Source organism: Corvus kubaryi, unplaced genomic scaffold (genome assembly GCF_017639235.1).
Source record: "Corvus kubaryi isolate FWS band 111438036 unplaced genomic scaffold, C.kubaryi_AGA036_p1.0 135, whole genome shotgun sequence".
Taxonomy (NCBI): domain Eukaryota; kingdom Metazoa; phylum Chordata; class Aves; order Passeriformes; family Corvidae; genus Corvus; species Corvus kubaryi.
In genome coordinates, this window is record NW_024580669.1 from 185,016 (window position 1) to 209,134 (window position 24,119).

Below are 24,119 nucleotides of genomic sequence, written 5' to 3' on the forward strand. Positions count from 1 at the left end.
GATGGATGGATGGGTGGATGGATGAGGGATGGAGGGATGGATGGATGATGGATGGATGGATGGATGGAGGGATGGATGGATGATGGATGGATGGATGGATGGAGGGATGGATGGATGATGGATGGATGGATGGATGGAGGGATGGATGGATGGATGGAGGGATGATGGAAGGATGGATGGATGGATGATGGATCCATGGAGGGATGGATGGAGGAATGGATGGATGGATGGATGGATGGAGGGATGGATGGATGATGGATGGATGGAGGGATGGATGGATGGATGGAGGAATGGATGGATGGATGGATGGATGGATGGAGGGATGGATGGATGGAGGGATGGATGGATGGAGGAATGGATGGATGGATGGATGGATGGATGGATGGATGATGGATGGATGGATCCATGGATGGATGGATCCATGGATGGATGGTGGATGGATCCATGGATGGATGGATGGATGGATGGTGGATGGATGGATGGATGATGGATGGATGGATGGAAAAGAGGAAGCGTGAGGAGCAGAGAGATGGCAGTGGAGGGGAGGAATCACAGAATCGCTGAGGTTGGAAAAGCCCTCGGAGCCCAACCATTCCCAGTCACGGAACTGGGAGCTCCCTTCGGAATCGAGGCGGTGTTTGACTCGATGTTAACTTAAATTTCACCGACTTCCCTTTCTTCAAAACTCAGATCGTTGTTTTCTGCTCCAGGAAAGATTCCTGGGGATCAGCTGGGCATTTTGGGGAATCTTTTAGGTCAGCCCAGCCTGGATGATCCAAGTGCTCAATGCTGTGCGTTACCCACCACGGGCACGTTCTGTGGGTGGGATTAGGACAGGAAGAGCTGGAATTCAAGGAATACCTGGAATTCATCCTCGTGCTGTTTTGGAAGGTTTCACAGGGAGCAAACCAGGTTTGTCCTTCCCTGGGGCGTGTGACAGGGTCAGGCTGCCCTTTCTTCCCCTTAGCGATGCCAGTTTCGGCAGCCAGGAGTGGATCCTCGCCTCAGACATCAGCAAAGCCAAACTTGGCTGAGTTTAGGCTCCGACCTGGGCTTTGCTTGGTTTGGGCGTGGGCGGAGGTCACCTGAGAGCCGCTGCCGCTTTTGTGTCGTTCTCTTGGAAACCACGGGATTGTGGAATACCCTGAGGTGGGAAGAACCCACGTGGATCGTGGAGTCCAACAATCTGCAAATAATGCATCAGTAATGGAAATGGTGGATTCAGGGAATCCTGGAATGGTTTGGGTGGGAAGGGACCTCAGAGCCACTCCAGTGCCAGCCCTGCCATGGGCAGGGACACCTCCGACTGTGCCAGGTTCTTCCAAGCCTTGTCCGTCCTTGGATACTTCCAGGGATGTGGAATCCTCGACCTCTCTGGACGGAGACACAAACTCGTAACGCAAATAATCCTATTTGTGCTCACATTTTCCACACCTCACAGAATGCCAAGCCCAGGGAGGAAGTTTTCATTAATCAACTTTGGAGAATATTTTTAGGAAGCTGTCCCATCAATTAATGACTGGAATCCTTTCCTTTCACTCCTTGTTTTCCATTTTACAGAAAAGCGAAGGAAAATGGACTTTTAGAGATTTATTTTGCTGTTAAATTCACTGACAGCAATGCTTTAATTACCAGAATTCTATAAACACTTTCGTATCAGGTTTGCTTTTATATTCTATTCTTTTATATTATCTTACATTCTATTTCTTAATTTATATAAAATAAATATCATACAAAATAATATTTTACATTGCTTCCTATTATATTTATTTCAGATGTATTTAACATTAAAGAACCTCCTGCTTATGAAATTTGGCTACTCCAGGCAGGATTCTTTTTTTTGGGGGGGGAGGGTTTTAAAAAATTGCTTTTAGCCCCCAGAACCAAAACTCGCTGGTTTTAAAGCAACCTCTGCACAGATTAACCGTCTTCAAGGACTAATTAAGCTAATTAATCCTTCCCTCTGGAGCCCTTGGCACGCCGAGTTGGGTACGATACAAGGTGCCCTTTGTGGTGAATCCGGCCCCGCCGAGCCTCGGGAGCCGCCGTGGGATCGGGAGCAGCAGCGGAGCCCCGCTGCCCTCAGGGGCTGTTGGCAGGGTGGGATTTGCCCCTCACACCCTGCTGAGGATGGGGAGAAATTCCAACAATGCCTAATTCCTTCCTGATGGCCTCAGATCAGGAGCCGGGTGGCTCTGGGGGAGCCTGGCACACCCGTGGCGCCCGGGCTGAGCTTTTGTTCCTTGGAATCGTGGAAACCCTTCCCGTGAGCCAGGAGGGAAAGTGGGGAGCCTGCAGGAAACACAAACCCGTGGCCAGGTTGGGGTGGGGGTTGAACTCCTTTTTGGGGGCTTTTTTGGGGTGGAAGTGTCACTGGAGCTGCTCAGGGTAGAAGATGGTTTGATTTACTCTGAATAAACGAAGGAGCTGTTGGAATCCGTCCTCGCTCGAGGCCTGGATGCCTCTGGAATGCTGCAGCTCTCCGGGAGCGCTGGTGGGCGGTGATGGGATCAGCCCTGGAAGAACCTCCCACCCTTGTGCTGCCTCATTCCCCTGGCGCAGGTTTGGGGTGGAAACTGGGAATCTTGACTGTTGGCTGGAGCAGCTCCCGTGGGATCCGGAGCTTTCCCTGTGGGAGCTGGGCCTGTGGGGTGTGGAAGGCGGAGAGCTCATCGTCACATCCGTCATTCCCAGCGATCCATGATAGCGGCCAGCTCACGGACGGAGCTGTTCCACCGCGGAATTCCTCTGGGCTGGAGCACACCGCTGGATGCCAGGCTCGGGATGGTTTTGCAAGCACCACGTGAGCTGGAAAGGAAGGACTTGGAGCAGAGCAGTTCCATGAGGAATGAGGGAATGGCCAGCTGGGTCCTGGAAGGGTCATCTGGAGAGGAAAGAGGAGCCGTGAGTTGGAGCTGATTGCGTTGCTCTGGCTGCTGGTGGCAGTCCTGAAAGATGGAAGAGGTTTGGTTTCCCTCCATGGGGGCAGATTCCAGAGGAAAACGAGGGATTCCTTCGGCTGATCCGCAGCGGGAGCGGTGGTTAGTCGGATCAAAAATGGATGCGGTTCTCTTGAAATACGGGTGATTTTAGGAACCAGAATGAGCGGGAAAGGGGATTTGTGGCTCCATGAAGGCTCTCCCATGTGTCTGCCACGGTCAATTCCGTAACCCAAAGTTTGGAGGGCGCTGAGAGGAAAGGAAGACAGTTATGGACAGCTCCTGGAATTCATTCAGCCCATCCACACCCACTCCTGGGGCAGAGGCTTCGTCTGATCCCGTGGGGCTCCGGAAAGGATCTGGTGATCCCCAGCTCTCCAAACAATTCCTGAAGTCCCCCGAGGCCAGAGAGCCAGCAGCTCCCTGGAGCATCCACGCCAGGCTTGTGTTATCCTCCCGATGGAGAAGTTCCTTCCACGCATCCGTTCGGAGCAGATCCAAGGATTGGGAATCCCACGGTGTCCGGATAATCATCAGCTCACACCCTGCGCCGCGGCTGTCGGGGATGGAGTGGGGTCCTCTGTGAGTCCCGCCTGAAGCCACAGCTCCTGGTGGGTCTGGAGTGCTCCGAACATGGACAGGCCTTTTGTGGGGTGTCTGGGAGCTGCACTCGGGAATTCTGGGGAGAGAGGGGGGAGAACTTCGGGAAGAGAGATGGGAGAATTTTGGGAAGAGAGGGGGGAGAACTTTGGGAAGAGAGGTGGGAAAACTTTGGGAAGAGAGGTGGGAGAATTTTGGGAAGAGAGGTGGGGAAACTTCTGGGAAGAGAGATGGGAGAATTTTGGGAAGAGAGGTGGAAAAACTTTGGGAAGAGAGGTGGGAAAATTTTGGGAAGAGAGGTGGGAAAACTGGGAAGAGAGATGAGAAAAATTCTGGGAAGAGAGGTGGGAGAATTTTGGGAAGAGCTGGGAGAACTGGGAAGAGAGATGGGAGATCTTCTGGGAAGAGAGATGTGAAAACTTCTGGGAAGAGAGGTGAGAGGAGTTTGGGAAGAGAGCTGGGAGAACTTTGGGAAGAGAGGTGGGAGAACTTTGGGAAGAGAGCTGGGAGAAGGCCATGGAGATGAGCCCGTGTGGGAAGCCGGCAGTGCTCAAGCCGATTACCTCAGGTGTGGTGCTGAAGCAGAGGGAGATGAGAATTAAAAACTCATCCCAGGTAAATCCAGCAGGGAAAACAGTCCCTGTGAGGAGGAGCAGGAGAGATCCCAGCTGCGCCCCGAAGAGTTGGGATGGAAGAGCACACCCACGCCCTTCCCCCGCGGGGCTTTAGGGGATGTCTCATCCCATTGCTGAGCTCCTCTCCTCCCGCAGCCGCCTCCTACACGGACAGCTCCGACGACGAGACCTCGCCCCGGGACAAGCAGCAGAAGAACTCCAAGGGCAGCAGCGATTTCTGCGTGAAGAACATCAAACAGGCCGAGTTCGGGCGCCGCGAGATCGAGATCGCCGAGCAGGGTAAGCACCCGAACCCAGCTCCTGCGCGGCTCTTCCTCCTCCCAAATCCTCCTCTGCTGCGGCTCGGGGTGCTGGGTACTTCTTCACCCCGTCCCTGTTGGGATGGGGAAGCTCCTGCGGGGTTTTGGGGGGTTCGAGGTGCTCTGCAGTCAGAGCTGTTCCATGGGATCGGCAGAACAGATGAAATCCACCGCGTGAACGGGACGGTTTTCGTTTAGCTTGATTACCTCCAGAAGGTCAATAGCAAAGGCCAGGCAGGGTTTGGGTGTTGGAGGGATGTTGGAGTGGAGCAGCAAATCCCAAATCCTCACTCCGAAGCAGATTTTCCTGGAGGAGGCAGAAATTTGAACGTAACCGGGAAAAATCCGGAGGGATTTGGGGTCATTTTGACTCCTTTGGGGTTTGCTCTCAAGGCTTTGGCTGTTTCGAAGCTGCCACAGCCCTGCGAGTTCGTGGGAGCGCCGGGCAGGGGCTGGGAAGTGCTGCTGCCTCTTCCTCCTGTGCTCATCCCGCTTCCCATCCCATCCATGGCCTCCTTTTCCCTTTTTCCTTCCAGAAATGCCGGCGCTCATGGCTTTGAGGAAGAGAGCTCAGGGGGAGAAGCCTCTGGCCGGGGCCAAGATCGTGGGCTGCACACACATCACGGCACAGACGGCTGTAAGAGCCCGCCCCAAAACCCCGGCCCCAAAACCCCGGCCCCAAAACCCCGCTGCTCATGCCCCAAAACAGAGCCCAGGCAGAGCGAGGAGGGGCTGCCCTTCTCCCCAAAACACGGCACAGGAGGGATTTCTCCTGCCAGCTTCGGGATTTTACCCAGTTCTTGGTTTGCCATCCGTTCAGAGGGTTGCAAAGATGCTTCCATTCCAAAATCGCTTCCTGTGCCCTTTCCTGATGACCCCGATGCTGCCTAAAAACTGATTCAGAGGCCCCTGGGCCAGGGAATGATCCAGTCCTGGAATGGTTTGGGTTGGAAAAGTCCTTAAAAATATCCAGTTCCAACGGGCAGGGACACCTTCCGCTAGACCAGGTTGTTCCAACCTGACTCTGAAGCTTAAACCCAACTTCAGAGACCCCTCCAGAAGCTTAAAACAAATTTCATAGACCCCCCAGAAACTTAAACCCAACTTAAGAGACCCTTTAGAAGCTTAAACCCAACTTAAGAGATGCCCCAGAAACTTAAACCCAACTCTAGAGACCCCTCCAGAAGCTTAACCCAAACTTAAGGGACCCTTCAGAAGCTTAAAACAACTTCAGAGGTCCCCCAGCAGCTTAAACACAACTTCAGAGGCCCTCCAGAAGCTTAAAACCAATTTCACAGACCCTTTAGAAGCTTAAACCCAACTTAAGAGACCCTTTAGAAGCTTAAAACAACTTCAGAGACCCTCCAGAAGCCTAAACCAAATTTCGTAGACCCTCCAGAAGCTTCAACCCAACTTCAGAGACCCCTCCAAAAGCCTAAACCAAGTTTCACAGACCCCCCCCAGAAGCTTAAACCCAACTTAAGAGACTCCTCCAGAAGCCTAAACCAAATTTCATAGATCCTCCAGAAGCTTAAACCCAACTTAAGAGACCCTTTAGAAGCTTAAAACAACTTCAGAGACCCTCCAGAAGCTTAAACCCAACTTCAGAGACCTTTCAGAAGCTTAACCCACCCTCGGAGCCGCGCAGCAGCGCCTTTCTCACAAGCAGCACCCAAATTCCCGGGTTGTGCCGCTCCCTGAGTGGGTTTTTCCCGTTTTTTCCCATTTTTTGCAGGTGCTGATGGAGACCCTGGGAGCGCTGGGAGCCCAGTGCCGATGGGCTGCCTGCAACATCTACTCCACCCTCAACGAAGTGGCTGCTGCCCTGGCTGAGAGCGGTAGGGAACGACTTCTCCCTCTTGGCTCCTCCTGGATTTTCCAGGGAATTTTTGCTGCTCCCTCGGTTTCAGCTCATTTTTCACCTCTTTGGGGTTTTTTTTTTCCCCTCTGCGTTCGCTTTGGAATAAACCCAAAGTGTAAAATCGATCCTTTCCAGTGCTCTGGAACTCTTGGAATGGGGTTTTGCTTTTTCCCATCCCCCTGGAGTGTAAAAGGATGTGGTAAAGATGCCGTGTGATGAGCCGAAGCTGGAAGTGGTTTTGCTCAGGGAAATGGAGAGAAACTGGATTTAAATGTCACAATTTGGGGCAGAGCTTGGGTGGAAGAGAGAATTCGGGGGCAGGAAGGTAATTCACAGCCCAGGAATTGAGCGTGTGGCTGCTCACCTGGGAAATCCTGGGTAAATCCAGGGGTTCTACCTGGGTAAATCCAGGGATTTTCCCTAAAAACAGGGATTTTACCTGGGTAAATCCAGGGGTTCTACCTGGGTAAATCCAGGGGTTTTCCCTAAAAACAGGGATTTTACCTGGGTAAATCCAGGGATTTTACCTGGATAAGGCCAGGGGTTTGCCCTAAAAACAGGGATTTTACCTGGGTAAATCCAGGGGTTTTACCTGAGTAAATCCAGGGGTTTTACCTGGATAGGGCCAGGGATTTGCCCTAAACCCAGGGATTTTACCTGGATAAGACCAGGGATTTTATCTGGGTGATGCCATGGTTTTTACCTGAGTAAATCCAGGGGTTTTACCTGGATAAGGCCAGGGGTTTACCCTGAAAACAGGGATTTTACCTGGGTAAATCCAGGGCTTCTACCTGGGTAAATCCAGGGATTTTCCCTAAAAACAGGGATTTTACCTGGGTAAATCCAGGAATTTTACCTGGATAAGGCCAGGGGGTTACCCTGAAAACAGGGATTTTACCTGGGTAAATCCAGGGGTTTGCCCTAAAAACAGGGATTTTGCCTGGGTAAATCCAGGGATTTTACCTGAGTAAATCCAGGGATTTTACCTGGATAAGGCCAGGGATTTTATCTGGGTGATGCCACGGTTTTTACCTGGGTAAATCCAGGGGTTTTACCTGGATAAGGCCAGGGGTTTACCCTGAAAACAGGGATTTTATCTGGATGAGGCCACAGGTTTTAACCCAGATAAGACCAGGGATTTTACCTGGATAAGGCCAGGGATTTTATCTGGGTGATGCCACGGTTTTTACCTGGGTAAATCCAGGGATTTTGCCTGGGTAAATCCAGGGATTCGACCTGGATAAGGTCAGGAATTCTACATAAGTAAATCCAGGGATTTGACCTGGATAAGGTCAGGAATTCTACATAAGTAAATCCAGGGATTTGACCTGGATAAGGTCAGGGATTTTACCTGGCTAAGACCAGGGATTTTACCTTGGCAAATTCAGGAGCTTTACCTGGGTGAGGCCAAAGGTTTTACCTGGATGAAGTCAGGGATTTGCCCTAAAACCAGGGGTTCTACCTGGGTGAGGCCAAGGATTCTACCTGGATAAGACATGGGATTTTACCTGAGTAAATCCAAGGATTTTATCTGGGTAAGACCAGGGATTTCACCTGGTTAAGTCCTGGGCTTTTACCTGGGTGAATCCAGGGATTTTACCTGGGTAAGTCCAGGGAATTCACCTGGCTGAGGCCACAGCTTTGACCACGAGCTCTTGGAGACCCAGCAGAAGCCAAACCCACCGCGTTGCTCGTGGGTCCTGCTCACCAAAGCTGAGTAACAACCGCTCACGATCACAATGCATTCAAATCAATTAACACATCAATTAATAAATTGGGGTCCAGGCCGCCTGACAATCCGATCTGCAGGGAAATCCTGATTTGGCAAATAAATCTGGCATTGTTGAGAGCCAGGGGACTCTTGCCTGGGCGAGAGGAAGAGGTGAGGGAGGTTCAAAGCCAATCCCTGTGTGTGCTTTCCACGAGTATCCCCCCAGAGGCGATTCCCAAGGGATCTGCCTGTGCTAACACCCTCTCCCTCCGTGCCCAGGGTTCCCTGTGTTTGCCTGGAAGGGCGAATCCGAGGACGATTTCTGGTGGTGCATCGACCGCTGCGTCAACGTCGAGGGTTGGCAGCCCAACATGGTGAGTTGGGAAACACCTGGGAAGCACCTGGGAAGCTCCCACCTGGAGAGGAGCAGCAGGGAAGGGCACTTAAAGTCTCCTGGATCTTGCCAAGCAAGGCTTTGTTTCACCACCTCACCGCGGGGTTTGGGGTGTTCCGGTTGATTTCTCAGTGTCGTGCTGCAGTTCCATTTTAACCCCCCTGCTAAAAACAGCTCCAAATCTGTGGTTTTCGAGACGAGATTCCATCCTTTTTCACCCTTCAATTCTCACCTTTGGCTGCTGGGATTTCTCAGAACAAAGCCCAGATTTTTCCGTGATTCCCACACTTTAAACCACCCAAACCTCAGGTAACCCAGCCCCTCCTCCGCCGCTCCATCCCGCGCTTGTTTCCAGGGAAAACAGAGAACCTGGAGCTGGGTGAGCAGAACGATTTTCAGCTGTCAGCTGTGCTGTCTCCATCACATTTCCCCAAAGCCTTCGAGCCCTGATCTAAATGAGATGAGAAGCAGTCAAAGGTGGAAGATAAACGTGGATCTCAGTTGGGTTTTTGCCAATCTTGGCTTGTTTGAGGTGGGATTTTGTCCCTTCCAGTCGCTGTCACCTTTAAAAAGAACCGGGAATGTCACAAAATTCCACCCCCGAGGTACCAGACTGAGTCTAGACACGAGAGCAGCTTTTTTCCTGCTCTTTGAGGATTAATTTCCCATCCCAAATGTCACTGTTGGAACAAGCCAGCGTTCCAGAAAATGCGGATTTTGCTTTCCCGGGATCTCTTCAGACCTCTTCGTTGTGGGATTGATTTTCACACCTGCTCCTGGAGCACAGAAATCATTGGGGAGAGCACCAGGATCTCTGTTCCCAGAGATTTTGCTGGATTTTGGAGATCTGTGTTTTTAGAGATGAGAAATGGGACGCTGGCTGAAGGGCAGGTGTGAGAAGGATCTTAAAATTGGGGAATCATGGAATGGTTTGGGTTGGAAGGGACCTTTAACGCCATCCCATTCCACACAGACACCTTCCACCATCCCAGCGAATGTCCAGCCTGGCCTTGGGCACTGCCAGGGATCCAGGGGCAGCCACAGCTGCTCTGGGAATTCCATTCCAGCCCCTCCCCATCCTCATTTTTCCCATAATTGCTCCTTGTTCCTTGGAAATGGGGCCAGTTCTTGGCCATTCCCATTCTGGGAATCCTTCATGGGAAGGTTCTGGGAATTCTGACCTTCGGGGGAGGGCTCTGCCTGGGCAGGGATGGATCAGAAAGGGGTTTTTTTTCTGAAAAAGATGGAATCTGAGAGGTTTCCTTCATGGAAGAGCCTCTCCAGGGATTCTCTCCTGGAGAAGAGATGACTCGGAAGGGCTGAGGGAGGGAGGAGGGAGTCGGTGACCTGGAGAGAAGCTCCCACCGAGGCTCACGCCTGAAACAGCTGCTTTTCTCTAGGAAAAATGATTTCCAGCTCAAATAAAGTGGTTTTGCCCAAAAAACAAAAAAAAAAAAAAAACAAACCACCAAAACTAGCTGGAAGAACAGGAATGAGGGCAAAGAGCCTGCCCGAAGCTGGGAAAGCTGCAGGAATGTGGGACAGGCTGTGCCCTTGGATGCCTGGAGCTGCCACACCAAGGTGACCTCCCCACAAAACCCGGCCCCCGCAGGGCTCTGCTCAGGGGCTTCCATCCCCTGCTCTCCCAGGAAAGGGGAAGCTGCCAGGGGCTGGGATTCTCTCTGGGGAGGAGGATGAAGCGCTCCATTAAACGGGGATTCATGGAATGAAGACGTCCTGGGAGCCAGGCAGGCGGATTCCGAATTCCTCCTCCCTGGCTGGCCCAGGAGAGCTCCCAGTCCCACTTAACCCTTCCCTGCCTGCGCTTCCCAGCCCGTGGATGGGATGTGGAGCCGGGAATGGATTCCCTGGAGCCTCCAGGGCCGGCTGCTGGGCTCTGGCAGGACAGCCTGTGCCTCCCAGGCGTTTGGGAGGAGCAGCTGCTCCCTGGCGGCGGCGGCAGCGGAACATCCGGCAGTTCCGAGAGGAGAAGGTGGGAGTGGAACACGGCGTTTCCAAGGAGCTCTGTGCCCGTGGATGGCTCCACAAAGGCCCAGGCAGAGCTCGGGAATGTCACCTGTGCCAGGAGGGGAGTGGTCCCTTCTCCTGGGAAGGCTCCAGAGGGTCCCTGCTGAGCTCCGCCCACAGCAAATGAGCGGAGACGCTTCCGCCCAGGGTTGGGATTTTGGGACACCCAAAATTCCCAGAATCCCTGTGAGCCACGTCCTTAAACTCTTGGCTGCTGTGGGATGGGGATAATCTGGGAGACGCTTCAGGGCAGGGCCCCTTTGCGGGCCTTAGGACAGAGCTGTGGGTGCAGGGAATCCCTGAACCCTCCCCGGCACCCCCTCGGGAAGGGATCGCGGCCGAGCGGGCTCTGGCCGGGGATGAGGGGGATGAGGGGGATGATGGAGTGAGGAGTCCTTGACCTCGGTGTGTGGGATATGGAAAGAGGAGGAGGAGGAGGAAAAGGAGGAGGAAGAGGAGGAAGAGGAAAAAGAAGAGGAGGAGGAGAAGGAAGAAAAGGAAGAGGAGGAGGAGGAGAAGGAGGAGGAGGAGAAGGAGGAGGAGGAGGAGGAGAAGGAGGAGGAGGAGGAGGAGAAGGAGGAGGAGGAGGAGGAGGAGAAGAAGGAGGAGGAGGAGAAGAGGAGGAGGAGGAAGCAGTGAGAAGTCTTTGACTTTGGTGTAGGGAACGTGGAAAGAGTGGGATGATGATGAGGATGATGATGATGATGATGCAGTGAGAAGTCTTCGATGTCAGTGTATGGAATATGCAAGGATGAGGATGGTGATGGTGGTGGTGGTGACTCTGAGGATGATGGTGATGGTGATGATGGGGAAGATGATGATGATGATGACTGAGGATGATGATGATGATGATGGTGGCCATTGTGCTCTCACCCTGTGCGGGCCCTGGGCTCCTCCCCTGCCCTGGGTGACATCTGTTCCCTGTTTTCTCTGGATTCCATCGGGGTTCCCACACTTCCCGCCCTGCCCGGGCCCTCCTGAGGGCGGGAGCACTTGGCAAAACCCACGTTTGGGTTTCTCCATTCCCTTGTGTCTTGCCTCCTTCAGGGGCTCCCTCTGAGCCCAGCCCCTTCCTTGGGTGCCATTCCAGGTGTTCCCATACACATAAGGCTGGAGAAGCTCTTGGACACCTCTTTTCCCTGGAATTCAGAGGTTTCTGGGGCTGTTTTCCTGCCTGCCCTTCCCAGGGCTGTTTTCCAGAGGGCCTCTCCTTGCTCACCCCAAGGTTTTTATTCCAGCAGTGGCTCTGTGGCTTCCTGCCCGGCCCCGGGTGACTCCGTGGTGGTTTTCATTGCAGATCCTGGATGATGGGGGAGATCTCACCCACTGGATCTACAAGAAATACCCCAACATGTTCAAGAAGATCAAGGGGATTGTGGAGGAGAGCGTCACCGGGGTCCACAGGTAACGGGGCAGGCTGCAGGAATTTGGGACAAAAGCTGGGTCCCCTCAGCTCAGCTCAGTGTTGGACCTCCAGCACCTCATTTTTCCCATGGAAACTGCTTTAAATCCCGAGCAGGAGACCTGGAGCTGCTGCTCGGAGCTCCCAGTGAGGAGCAGGAGCCCCTCCCGAGCATTCTGTGGGTGGGAGGGTGCTCCAGGTGTTCTCCCCCTGTGGGGTGGGAGGAGAGGCTCTCACCTCGTGTGGAAGATGGAAGAGGAAAGGCTGAGGAGGGGAGGGCTGTGGAGGAAGCCGAGAGCACAGCCCTGACCAAAATCCGTGGGAAGAAGTGAGATTTGGGAAGAGGAACTGAGTCACTTTCTGGGGAAGGGAGAACCTCAGAGATGAGTGAGTGAAATCCCTCGGGCCCTGGCAGGAGCAGAGCTGGGACGGGAGCAGCGGCGCTGAGGGTTGGGAGGTGTCGGAGGTGCTTTTCCATGGAATGAATCCCGTCCCAGGTGCCAGGAAACGGGGAACTGAGGAGAGCAGCAGCTCTTTGCTGTGTTTTTGTGGGGGGAAAGAGCTGGATGAGAGCGTGGCCAGAGGCTCAGGCAGCTCCTGAAACAGGGAAATGAAAGATTTGAAACAGGGAAGTGGCTCCAGGTCTGCAGCCGGTGGGGTCGGGAGAAGGACTGGTGATATTTTTAGGATCCAAAATCCCAGTGTGGGCAGAAGGGATTTCCAAAGGCGGCTTCTCCTTCCCAAGGGCTGGAGCAGGGACAGGATTTTCAGACTCTCTCACAGCTGCAGTGAGGTGTTTAAATTCCTTTTCAGTGGTTTTCCTGCTGTGGGGAGCTGAGTCCATGCCCAGGAGCCGAGAGCAGGGGGATGTTGGGGAGCTGGAGGGGAGAAGCTCCAGGGAGAGCTGCGAGCCCCTTGCAGGGCCTAAAGGGGCTCCAGGAGAGCTGCAGAGGGACTGGGGCCAAGGCATGGAGGGCCAGGAGCCAGGGAATGGCTTCCCAGTGCCAGAGGGCAGGGCTGGATGGGAGATTGGGAATTGGGAATTGCTGGCTGGGAGGGTGGGCAGGGGCTGGAATGGAATTCCCAGAGCAGCTGGGGCTGCCCCTGGATCCCTGGCAGTGCCCAAGGCCAGGCTGGACACTGGAACAGTGGGAGGTGTCCCTGCCCACGGCCAGGATGATCTTTAAGGCCCTTTCCAGCCCAAACCCCGCAGCCGAGTGCAGGGAAACGTTCCCCATGGATCACCTGCTTGTTCCACGCCCGTGCCAGGCTGTACCAGCTGTCCAAGGCGGGGAAGCTCTGCGTGCCAGCCATGAACGTGAACGACTCCGTGACCAAGCAGAAGTTTGACAACCTCTACTGCTGCCGGGAGTCCATCCTGGACGGGTGCGTGGGGGGACGGGGCAGGAATTCCCGCAGGGATCGGCATCCAGGGCTCTGCTCTGCTGCCACCAGGATCATTTCGGCTCAGTTTGGGTCAGAGCAGAATAAAGCCCTGTCCCTGTCCTGTCCCTGTCCCCTCTGTGGCACCGGGATAGAAGCCGCCTGTGTCCGTGGTGTGGCTCAAGAGCTGCTCCAGCACAGCGTTCCTGCCCTTTCTCCTTCCCCGTCGGATCCCCAGCGCTCCTCCCTTGGCTCTCTTCACTCCCTTTATTTGGCTGGAATTGGGGTCGGTGTCCGTGTCCTTCCACCCCCAAATCCCATCAGGGCCGAGTGGGGCTGGGACAGGTTCTGTCCCTGTTGTGACACGATCCATGACAATCCATGGATTTGGGATGGGTGGCAGCATCTTCTGAGGAGCAGGGAGCAACAATGGGAATAAAGAGGGGGGTGGAACATGGGAACAGAATTCCCAGAGAAGCTGTGGCTGCTCCATCCCTGGAAGTGTCCAAGGCCAGGCTGGAGCAACCTGGGATAGTGGGAGATGTCCCAGCCCATGGGATGGGATGGGGTGGGATGGGATGGGATGGATGGGATGGGGTGGGGTGGGATGGGGTGGGGTGGATGGGATGGATGGGATGGATGGGATGGGATGGGATGGGATGGGATGGATGGGATGGGATGGGATGGGATGGGATGGGATGGGATGGATGGGATGGGATGGGATGGGATGGGATGGGATGGATTGATGGATGGGATGGGATGGGATGGGATGGGATGGGATGGGATGGGATGGGATGGATGGATGGGGTGGGGTGGGGTGGGATGGGATGGGATGGGATGGGATGGATGGGATGGGGTGGGATTTAAGGCCCTTTCCAACCCAAACCATCCTGGGATTCCATGGAAACTCCTTGGGGGTAAATTGGGATTCAGGTTCAGTCTGGCCCAGGAATTGAGAACGGGGTCGAGGGAGATGAGAGCAGAGGTGCCTTCAACCTGCCGTGGGCTGGAGCTGAATTCCTTGGAAAAGTGTGGGAATTTCACCTTCCCTGCACTGCTAACCTATTTACTCCGGAGCTGAAAATAGCCTGGAATGTAGGACAGTCTCAGGGAGAGAGCAGAAGGAAACCCAGAGGAAGGGGGAGCTTCATTTGGGGGAAACTCTGGGATTCTGGCAAGGAATTCCCACTGCCCTGCTGCCCCCGGGGCTCCTGCTGGGGGGCATCTGGAGCTGACAACAAAAATCCAGATAAAAGGAATTTTGGAGAGGATTTTCAATATTTTGGGAGTATCAAAACAAAAGTAAATGAATAAAAAGCAACAACAAAAAAAAAGGGCTCCAAACCCAAATTCCACCCTTTTTGTTGGAAGGACAAAAGAACCTCCACCCTTCCAAAAAGAAAAGGGAGATTTTTAGGAGCTTTTTGGGTTTTCTCTCCCCCTGGAATTTCTGTGTGTGCTCAGGGGTGCAGGATCCAGCTGTGAATCCGTCCTTGGAGCAGCTCTTGGTGCTGGGCTTTAATTCTGGGCGTTAATTGTGGTTTTTTTTCCTTTTTCTCAGCCTCAAGAGGACCACGGACATGATGTTCGGGGGGAAGCAGGTGGTGGTGTGTGGCTATGGGGAGGTAAGGGGCCCAATTTTCCCACTTTTCCCACTTTTCCCATTGGGAATTCCTTGGCACAGCTTCATCCACCCTCAGGCCTTTGCTCTGCACCTGCAGGAGCCTCCAGACCTCAGGGTTTGCCAAAAACTGGAAGTTTTCTTCAATTTCGGGCTATTTCCTTATTATTAAAGAGATGCCAAAGCTGAATCTTTAAAAAAAACCCTGCATTAAATATTCTGAGCATCTTGAGTATCTGGATATTGGTGTGCCCAGATATTGATAGAACACCGATTTGTGTCCTTTTAATGCCGTATTTAATCCGATATCACCAAAATCAGAGGTTCTGCAGAAGTTCTGGGCATTGCAGTGAGGTCCAGAGAGAATTAATCCGGGTTTCTCCCTTCACCCACCCTCTCTCCACACGGGAATATTCCCCATTCCCAGTTTTTCTCACACCAGTTGCTGTGGGTGCACTGCTGGGGTTGTTTTAATGTCCAAGCAGCTGGAATGGGTTCGTTTTTCCTGCTGTAATCCCATTTTTGGGAACTTTCGCTCGTCTAACCTGGGTCCCCTGCACTGCCCGTGCCAGGCAAAGGTTAAAGCTCGTTAACCCTCCGAGGTTAATTACCCTTAAAGCTTCCTGAGTGGAGCAAACGTTTACACGAGCCTCTGAAACTTTCCCTGGGATTATTGGAATCTCTTGTGGTGCATTCCAGACCCCGGGGTGGTTTGGGGGGCAAAAATAATCCCTGGGACCAAAACCATTGGGAGTTTTAGTGCCTCTCTTCCCTAAGCCAGGCCTGAGTCTCAGATGGCTCCAAATGCAGGAATTCCACGCACAGAGACGGAGTTTAATCGCCCCCAGAGGGCTCGGAAGGGGCTGGCAGGAGTCTCCCGGAGCTGGGAGGAGTCTCCCGGAGCTGTGCATCCCTCGGGAGCTCCGGGCCCGGCCCTGTCTCCTGCTGGGCTTTCCCCTTGCAGGTTGGGAAGGGCTGCTGTGCCGCCCTCAAGGCCATGGGCTCCATCGTCTACGTGACCGAGATCGACCCCATCTGCGCCCTCCAGGCCTGGTAAGGGCTCACCCGGCCCCGAATTCTCCTGTTTCCCAGGAAAGCCACGGCCAGAACCCAAAGGGATTCCCTGCACCCGCAGCTCTGTCCTTAGGGGGCCTGCCCTGAAGCATTTCCCAGATGATCCCGTCCCACAGCAGCCGGGATTTTGGGAATGAGCTGCTCCCTTGGAGTCGGAGCCGGCTGTGCCAGGGCTGTGCCCACACCTCACCCCTCGCAGAGCCCTCCCTGAGATCCGACCTCCTGCCCTCCAGGCACAGCCAGGTTTGGATGCTGCTTCTGCATCCCAAGGGGATCCCAAAACCTCCCAGAGCCTCCCTAAACCCTCAGCCTGCTCCTCCCCAGCTCCTCCAAAGGTTATTGTGGTGAGAGGACTAACGAGCCCTGTTCAATTAGCAGAGCTGATGAACTTTTGGGGTTGCTCTGTGACCTTCATCCATCCTTAACTGGGAATTTGTTGCTTTCCAGCACCAAATCCCTCCCCTGACTCTGCACAAGGCAGCAGCACATGGCCCCTCTCAGAAGGAGTTTGCAGTGGAGAAAAAGCTCAGGAAATGGGGACATGCAGCAGGAAAAAAAAAAAAAGAGACTTTTTTTTATAGTAACTCCAATTTTGCAGCTTGTGAGAGCCACGGGAAGGAGCTCTGGGGAGGATTGACAACAAATCCCAAAAAAACACACCCTGCCCTTGTTATCCCTGAGCTCACCTCGCTGGGGAAGGCAGGGCTGAGTGCTCAGCACCTCTCAGGGCTCTGCAGGTGCCTAAATATGGATGGCGGGGTTGATGAGAGGCATCTGCAGCTTTGGGGCGTTTTTTAGGATGCTCTAAATCCATCCCAACCTGGATTCCACAGCTCCTGGAGGTTCCTTGCAGGAGGAACAGCTCTAAAAACCCCTCTGGGTTGAGAATTGGGGATTGCAAATGAGAAGGCCTTGACAGGACACGGGAAACCCCCAAATCCCCTTTTCACTTCTCCTCACAACAGTCCCAGACCCTCCAGGTTGACCCCAGACTCTCCCAGGGGCTCGGTGACCCTTCAGGAAGTTAAAATTGGGGTCTGGGGATCACTTTTTCCCCGTTTTTCCTCTCAGCATGGACGGATTCCGGCTGGTGAAGCTCAACGAAGTCATCAGACAGGTCGACATCGTCATCACCTGCACGGGTACGGGGCAGCAGGGCAGGAAATGGGGGATCCCACCCCAAAATGGGCCCCATCCCCAGCCTTGTCCTGAGGGAAAGCCCCAAAGGTGGGAGGGGGGTGTTCATTGGGGATTTTGGTGCCTGCAGGGAACAAGAACGTGGTGACCAGGGAACATCTGGACAGGATGAAGAACAGCTGCATCGTCTGCAACATGGGGCACTCCAACACCGAGATCGACGTGGTGAGCGCGGGGAGCGGGGTTTGGGGTGACGGGGTTTGGGGTGACGGGGTTTGGGGTGACGGGGTTTGAAGTGACGGGGTTTGGGGTAATCCTGTTTTGAGGTGATGGTGCTTTGGGGTTACAGTGTTTGGGATGATGGTGCTTTGGAGCAACTCTTGTAGGGTCGCAGTGATTTGGGATAATGGTGCTTTGGGCTTTGGGGTGATGGTGCTTTGGGGTGACCATTCTGGGGGTGATGGTGCTTTGAGTGACAGTGTTTGGGGTGACGGTGCTTTGGGTGGTGCTGTTTTGGGGTGATGCTGCTCTGTCTGTCCTGAGGAAGCCCCTGGAGGAGATAAAATCCATCTCTCCCCATGCCTTAGATGTGTCCCAGTCCCTCCTTGATCCCGAGGGATCCGAGGAGTGGGATGGGCTGGTCCAGCATCCCGAGCAGGGCCTGCTGCCCCCGGCCTCAGCCTTCCCTCGGGAGCTGGGAATCCCTCTCCAGCCCAGTTTGGTGTCACTGCACCGTCAGGCCCAGCCAGGAGTCCCAAAAGCTGAGCAGAAATCCAGGAGAGCCTCGCCTGGAGAATTCCCGAGAATTCCCGTGGGTTTGAAGGCATTTTCTGGGCTGGAAGGAGTGGCTGCAGCCCTGTAGGGTTCAGCTGGTGGCCGTGAATCCTCCCCACCAGATCCTGAACAATCATTTCTGGGGCTTTGATGTGTTGCGATCACAAAACCAGTCCAGGTTACGATTATTCACAAAGGTCTCCCTGGTCTGGGATTGGGATGGGATCCAGGGGAGACGACAATCCCAGGACACTGGCAGGGTTGGTGCCTCCTTTCCTCCCCTTTCTGTGGTTCTGGGGTTGCTCTGGTGCTGCTGTAACGTTTTGACCCCATTTCCAGGCCAGCCTGCGCACGCCCGAGCTCACCTGGGAGCGGGTGAGGTCCCAGGTGGATCACGTCATCTGGCCCGACGGGAAGAGAATCGTGCTGCTGGCAGAGGTGAGTGAGCGGCTGGAGCAGCAGGAACTGCAGCTCAGGGGTCCCTCTGGCTGGAATTTGGCTCATGGAATCATGGAATCACAGAATTGTTGAGGTTGGAAAAGGACTCTGAGGCCATTGAGTCCAACCATTCCCAGCACTGCCAAGGCCACGTCCCCAAGTGCCACATCCACACCTTTTAAATCCCTCCAGGGATGGGCACTCCAAACCTCCCTGGGCAGCTGTGCCAGGCCTGACCACCCTTTCCATGGAGGAATTTTCCCTAAAATCCAGCCTGCCCCTCCCCTGGCCCAGCCTGAGGCCATTCCCTCTCTCCTGTCCCTGTTCCCTGGCAGCAGAGCCCGACCCCCCCGGCTGCCCCCTCCTGTCAGGGACTTGTGCAGAGCCACAAGGTCCCTGCTCAGTTCCTGGGACAAAGAAAAGCTCCCATTTTTAGTTTATCCCACTCCAGGGTATCTCCCACAGGGAGATTTCCACTTCCTAAGGGCAGCCACACCTTGGGGCTCAGTGCAGGTGACAAACAGCTGGGACACGTTGCTCCTGTGGTTCCTGTCCCTCCTGTGGGGTCACAAACTGGGTGTGGTGCCGTGTTAACAACCAGCTCTTGCTTCCCAGGGCCGCCTGCTGAACCTGAGCTGCTCCACCGTCCCCACCTTCGTCCTGTCCATCACGGCCACCACACAGGTGAGGAGGCCTTGGGCTGGGCCGGAGCAGGACCTGCTCTGAGGGACAGCAGTGACTGACCGAGTGTCCTCTCCCCAGGCCTTGGCTCTGATAGAGCTGTACAACGCTCCCGAGGGCCGCTACAAGCAGGACGTGTACTTGCTGCCTAAGAAAATGGGTAACGACCTTCCCGCTGCGGGTTTGGGGATGGAACAGCTGGGAGGTGGCACTGGGCCAAGCTGTGTCACTGTCACAGCTGGGAGGTGGCACTGGCCCAAGCTCAGGGGCTTCCAGCAGCTCCTTCCCGCTGGCTCTGGGCTCGCCGCTGCTTTCCTGTCCCACCTGTGGGAAGCGGGGATGCCTCCCGGTGCAGGGGGCTTCCCATGGGGCTGCTGCCGGTGCCAGCAGCTCCCCCAGCAGAGCCCCTTCCTGAGGGCACGGCCACACTGAGCACGCTTTGGCTGCAGAATGGGCTCTTTGGCAGCCCTGGGGTTTCTTGAGGCGGGGGTGGCTTGTCCTGATCTCAGGGGCGAGGTGCCACAGATGTCAGGTGGGTTCTGCCTCAGCCCGGGGGACTCGCTGTCGTGGCGTCCCCCGTTGTGACGAGCTCTGGACTCCTTTCCCACCCCAGACGAGTACGTGGCCAGCCTGCACCTGCCGACGTTCGACGCGCACCTGACGGAGCTGACGGACGAGCAGGCCAAGTACCTGGGGCTCAACAAGAACGGACCCTTCAAACCCAACTACTACAGGTGCCCTCCCAGCCCTCTGCTCGTCCTGGTGCCCTCCCAGCCCTCTGCTCCTGCCCCGACCTGGGGGACGCCTGTGGCAGCAGAGGGGACGGGGTTTAACCCCGCCGGTCCCCTGAGAAGATTCCAAGGGCTCTGCTCAGTCCCACTGCAGGCAGCAGGAAGGGGATGGTGCAGTTGGAGCCGTGACAGGAGCGTTTGGCAGGACAGGAGCCCTTTGTGCGCGGCAGCAGCTGTCACCCAGACGTGGCAGATGCCAGCACGATGCCACCGGCTCAGCAGCAGCTTTATTTTTAAAGTTTGGCGGAGGATGAGGTGGCACAGAGCGGCCTCAGCCCCGGAGCTGCTCCCACGGGCTCAGCTCTGCGGCTCCTTCCTGAGCACGGGCTGGGCAGATCCCCAAAAATAATTGCAAGTTTCAGTAGGAGCCCCTGGATCCCTTCCCTTTCCACATTTTTAGCCAGCACTGCCATGAATTTACAGCATGAAAATGAAATGGTTTTGCACAGACGTGGATCAGCCTGGGAGGGTGAAGCCCAGATCCTTTTCCTGCAGGAAGAGGGATTTTCTTGGCAGGCAGAGAGAGCAGCGCTGCACCAGAACACTCCCGGTTTGGGGATTACTGGGTTTCCCCAGATCCTGAGCTTTCTTCCCTGCGCAATCCTGGTGCTTCCTCATGGCCATGGAGGAATTCCCTCTGGTTCAGTTCTCTCTGCCTGGTTTCGGGGTCTGGCGTGGCCCAGCCTTGTGGGAAGCGAGGTTTGTCCCATGCACGGAGAGGTCGGGATCCGTTGAGGGTCACAGGGAATTCCCTGCACTGAGGGGCAGCCACGACCCCTCAAACTTCCCGTGGGCACCTCAGAGGCAACGAGGACCGAGTCCCTTCCTCAGCCAGTTCTGTCCTTGGCATCTCCCCCTCCCAAAATCCTCCGTGGTGATGCCGGGGCAGCTTCTCATCCCTTCCCCAGCCACTCACCAGACCCCATTTTTCTTCTTTTCGCAGATACTGAGTTCTTGCCGCTGCATCCCGGAGAATCGCGAGGAACAGCAACAACCACCCGAGTCTTTCTCAACTACTGTACAGGATGAAACCGCGCAAGCTTCCCACGCTAGAGCCGGGCTTGCTGCCATAGTCGACAGTGTGTTTTAGGTTATTTATTTATTAAATTAGAATACTGTTCATGTGGCCTCTGCCACTGGTGTTCGTCCTGCCGCGGGACTGGGAGACGCTGGATTTTCTTTCCGTTTCTTTCATTTTTCTCTTTGGGTTCGTTCCTTTTCGGGGCTGGGAGGACGGGGAAGGCGAGGAGGAAGCTGCTGGAATCGAGCCGTGGAATAGTCCCTTATCCCTGCTCACCCGCCGCGCACGGCGGGAGCCACGGGCCCCGGCCTGGCAGTCCTTGGTTTCCTCCACACCCCAGCGCTTCTCCAGCGGCGCAGGATGCCGGCACCGGGGGAATCGCTCCGGCTGTTTGACAGCAAAGCCAAAATCCTCGTTGGCTCCAGGCACTGCTGCCCAGCCGGGAGCCGCCACAGGAATCTGGCTGGAGAAGCCTCTCCGTGTGCCATGGAAGTGCCCAGGGCCGTGCCCAGCCGAGGAACCTCGCCTTAGCACTGCCCGGAGCTGTGCCCAAGGGTCCGGCGCCGGCCGGGGAGAGCCCCAAGCGCGCAGAGGAGCCGGGCCCGGCGCCGCTCCGTTGGCCGCAGCCCCGCGGTGTTTTCCTGCTGCTTTCGTTCCGAGTGCCAAGCTCTATGGATCAACCAAAGGTCGTGTTCCCGGTGGGGCTGGGGCAGCCCCGCCCGCCCGCGCTGCTGGAAGGGCCTCGCCCACTGATGCTGCTCACGCGCCCGGCAGCTCTTCCCGCGCCAAGCAGAGCTCGCCGGCCGTCGCGGCTGGGAGGACCCAGGTTCACGCCAGGTCCTTCTCCAGCTGAATTTCAGTCCTCATTGGAAGTGTTTGGAGTTTTATTTTCTGGTCGTATTTGTATGAATCCGGAAATCCCCTTTGGAATGTATGAGACGTCCGCCGGAGTGACCCCCACGGATTCTGTGCGAGGGAAGAGTTCAGCGTCACTACAACCCTTTGGTCACCTCGAATCTCGATGTGTCAGAGCTGATGGAGAACAAATTTGCCAGAGTTTTATCCCAGGATGTCCCACCTGAGCACAGGACAGCGTGACCCTTACCAAGGTGACTTCCCGAGTCCCGGTGTCTCACCGGAGTCGCTTCTATCCCTCATGTGGAGAACGTGATCCTTCTACAATAAAACTGCCCAGCCCCGAGAGCACAGAAGCCTTTGTCCTCCCTGTGTGGTTCCCAAGTCTCTCATGGGCTGCAGATCCGTGTTTTGTCCTCCTGGGCTTCTTTGCCATCATGAAGAACTTTTGTGGCAGCTCGTTCACGCACAAGGAAGGGAGAACAGAGGAAATAACGGCCTCAAGTCCTTCCCACGGCTCTTGGGAGATTTGGAGTCAGGTTGACCACAAGCCGCTCGTCTCCAGAACAAACGTTCCCGTGTGCTGCCTTATTCCAAGTTTCTCTTTGAAATCTCTCAAAACCTGGAAGGAAAACCTTGAGAAGACCTCAAGGAACCCTCGAGGAAGCCTTGAGGAGACCTTGGGAAGGCGTCGGAGCTTTGAGAAGGCTTTGAGGAGACCTTCAGGCTTTGAGAAGCTTCCGCGCAGACTGATCACTAACCACAGACTTGAAATGATCTCTGCTCATTGATTTTACCAGATCCTGAGAATTTTTGGCAAGAGTCCCCTGAGCTATTTGAAATGTCACGTTCAGGTCTTTCTCCCCGAGCTGGATCCCGGTCCGTGTCAGCCCCCGTTGTTCTCTGGAGAGCGTGGGAGCTGCTCCTGGCCCAGGTGAGACGCGGCTGTGGGGTCTCTGGGGCAGAGCAGCTCTGGGAAGAACGGGAATCCCAACCCAACCCAGCCACAGCCGCTTCCACCCTGGGAAAGCCCCGCTCAGCCCCGACCCCAAGTGCAGCCCCAGAGCCGCGTCCCGCCCCGTGCCTGTCGCTCGTGCCGCACACGGCACTGCTCTGCCTGGCCCCGGATCCCTTCGTGCCCAGTTTTCATCCCGTTTTATCTTCCAGGTAGATTGGAAGGGAAAAAAAAATATATATATTAATAATAAAATCCCAACCGGCTTTTCCCACCTCGATTTTTAAAGCTCTTCTCCATGTTCTGCTTCTCCTGTAAAAGCTTTTTGGCTCGCTTGGCTTTTTTCCTAATCAACCTGGAATCATATCCTATGATCATCTCTAAATTAAACGTGTAATGGGGTTTGGTTTCTTTCTCTTTTTTTTTTTTTTTTTTTTTTAAATGTAACACATTTTTCAAGACTTAGGAAAAAGGAGATTTTAGGTAACACCAGCAAAATCGTATAAAGGAAATTAATTCTGTTCTGAACTTTAGAGATAATGAGACAAAACCCATCATCAGCAGTGAGGAAACGAAAACGTCGCAACCGTAACATTTCAAAAGGATGTTTTAAATATTAATGTCTGAGTGATTGTATTAGATCAGCAATAAAGACTCTGTAATCTCAAAACACAAATAAAACATTGGAAAACTCAGCTTCTCCCGAGCATCCTTGGGGTCAGGCAGGGGCAGACCAGGATTTTGGGGCAGGGGGGGACAGGGAGGGGTCAGGGATGGTGGTGGGATGGGGGGAGGTTGTCCCCAAAGCCGTGGCCTCGAGTTCCCACCATGTCCAGATAATTCCAGCTGGGGAAGCGGCTCCGGGGCCGCGTCCTTGAGGCAGCCGGAGCTGTTTGGGCTCCTGGGCTGGTGCGTCCTTGGGAAGCGGTGCCGGCACAATCCCGGTATCTCCTCTGGAACAATCCCGGTATCTCCTCTGGAACAATCCCGGTATCTCCTCTGGAACCATCCCAGTATCTCCTCTGGAGCAATCCCGGTATCTCCTCTGGAACCATCCCGGTATCTCCTCTGCTGGGGCAGCCAAGGGAAATCCTGACCCAAGCCCTTGGGGTTTCCAGCTTTCCAGAGGCTGTGAGGGGATGTGGGACCCAAGCGGCACCGAGATGGGGCATCCGGTACCTCCCCAGCCACAATCCTGCACAGTCACCCCCAAAAACAACTGCCCCCCATACTGGGTGTGGGAATGGGAATCCTGCTCTCTCCCACTCCTGCTCCAGGGCCCTGGGAGCTGCTTGGGAACAACATGGGGATAACGGGGTTCGGACAGCACGACTCACCGGGTGATTCTGGGGGTGCCTTGGGGATGGGAACCCCCCGGCCCTGCGTGTACTGGGGCAGCTGCAGCCCCACAGGTGCCCCCTTGCTACCCCATGGGCACCTGTGACACCACCAGCTCCCGCCCTGCTGCCCCCGTTCAGCGCTCCAGGGACACCCCATAACCCCTCCTTCCCCAGCATTCC

General features: G+C 55.0%; 1 protein-coding gene and 1 long non-coding RNA gene across 5 annotated transcripts in view; one reads left to right on the forward strand and one right to left on the reverse strand.

Moving 5' to 3' along the window:
- Positions 1-23,294, forward strand: part of AHCYL2 (adenosylhomocysteinase like 2) — a 74,744-nt gene extending 51,450 nt beyond the window's left edge. For 2 of the 4 annotated variants that reach the window (XM_042051496.1, XM_042051516.1), the window contains exons 3-17: positions 4,310-4,453; positions 5,010-5,110; positions 6,209-6,311; positions 8,325-8,419; positions 11,765-11,871; positions 13,139-13,255; positions 14,814-14,877; positions 15,838-15,926; positions 17,019-17,089; positions 17,215-17,309; positions 18,198-18,296; positions 18,912-18,980; positions 19,059-19,137; positions 19,591-19,711; positions 20,712-23,294. In XM_042051496.1, the coding sequence (XP_041907430.1) occupies positions 4,310-4,453; positions 5,010-5,110; positions 6,209-6,311; positions 8,325-8,419; positions 11,765-11,871; positions 13,139-13,255; positions 14,814-14,877; positions 15,838-15,926; positions 17,019-17,089; positions 17,215-17,309; positions 18,198-18,296; positions 18,912-18,980; positions 19,059-19,137; positions 19,591-19,711; positions 20,712-20,718 (1,361 nt within the window). In that variant the 3' untranslated portion in view covers positions 20,719-23,294. Of the gene's footprint in view, positions 1-4,309; positions 4,454-5,009; positions 5,111-6,208; positions 6,312-8,324; positions 8,420-11,764; positions 11,872-13,138; positions 13,256-14,813; positions 14,878-15,837; positions 15,927-17,018; positions 17,090-17,214; positions 17,310-18,197; positions 18,297-18,911; positions 18,981-19,058; positions 19,183-19,222; positions 19,564-19,590; positions 19,712-20,711 lie in introns of those variants that run through there. The other 2 variants (XM_042051485.1, XM_042051505.1) reach the window with 1 other exon arrangement.
- On the reverse strand, positions 23,040-24,091 carry LOC121675785. Its single transcript, XR_006020219.1, has 2 exons — positions 23,937-24,091; positions 23,040-23,667 (listed from the first exon to the last, which is right to left on the reverse strand). It is a non-coding gene; the product is annotated as an uncharacterized LOC121675785 (long non-coding RNA).
- Positions 24,092-24,119: the final 28 nt, after the last annotated feature.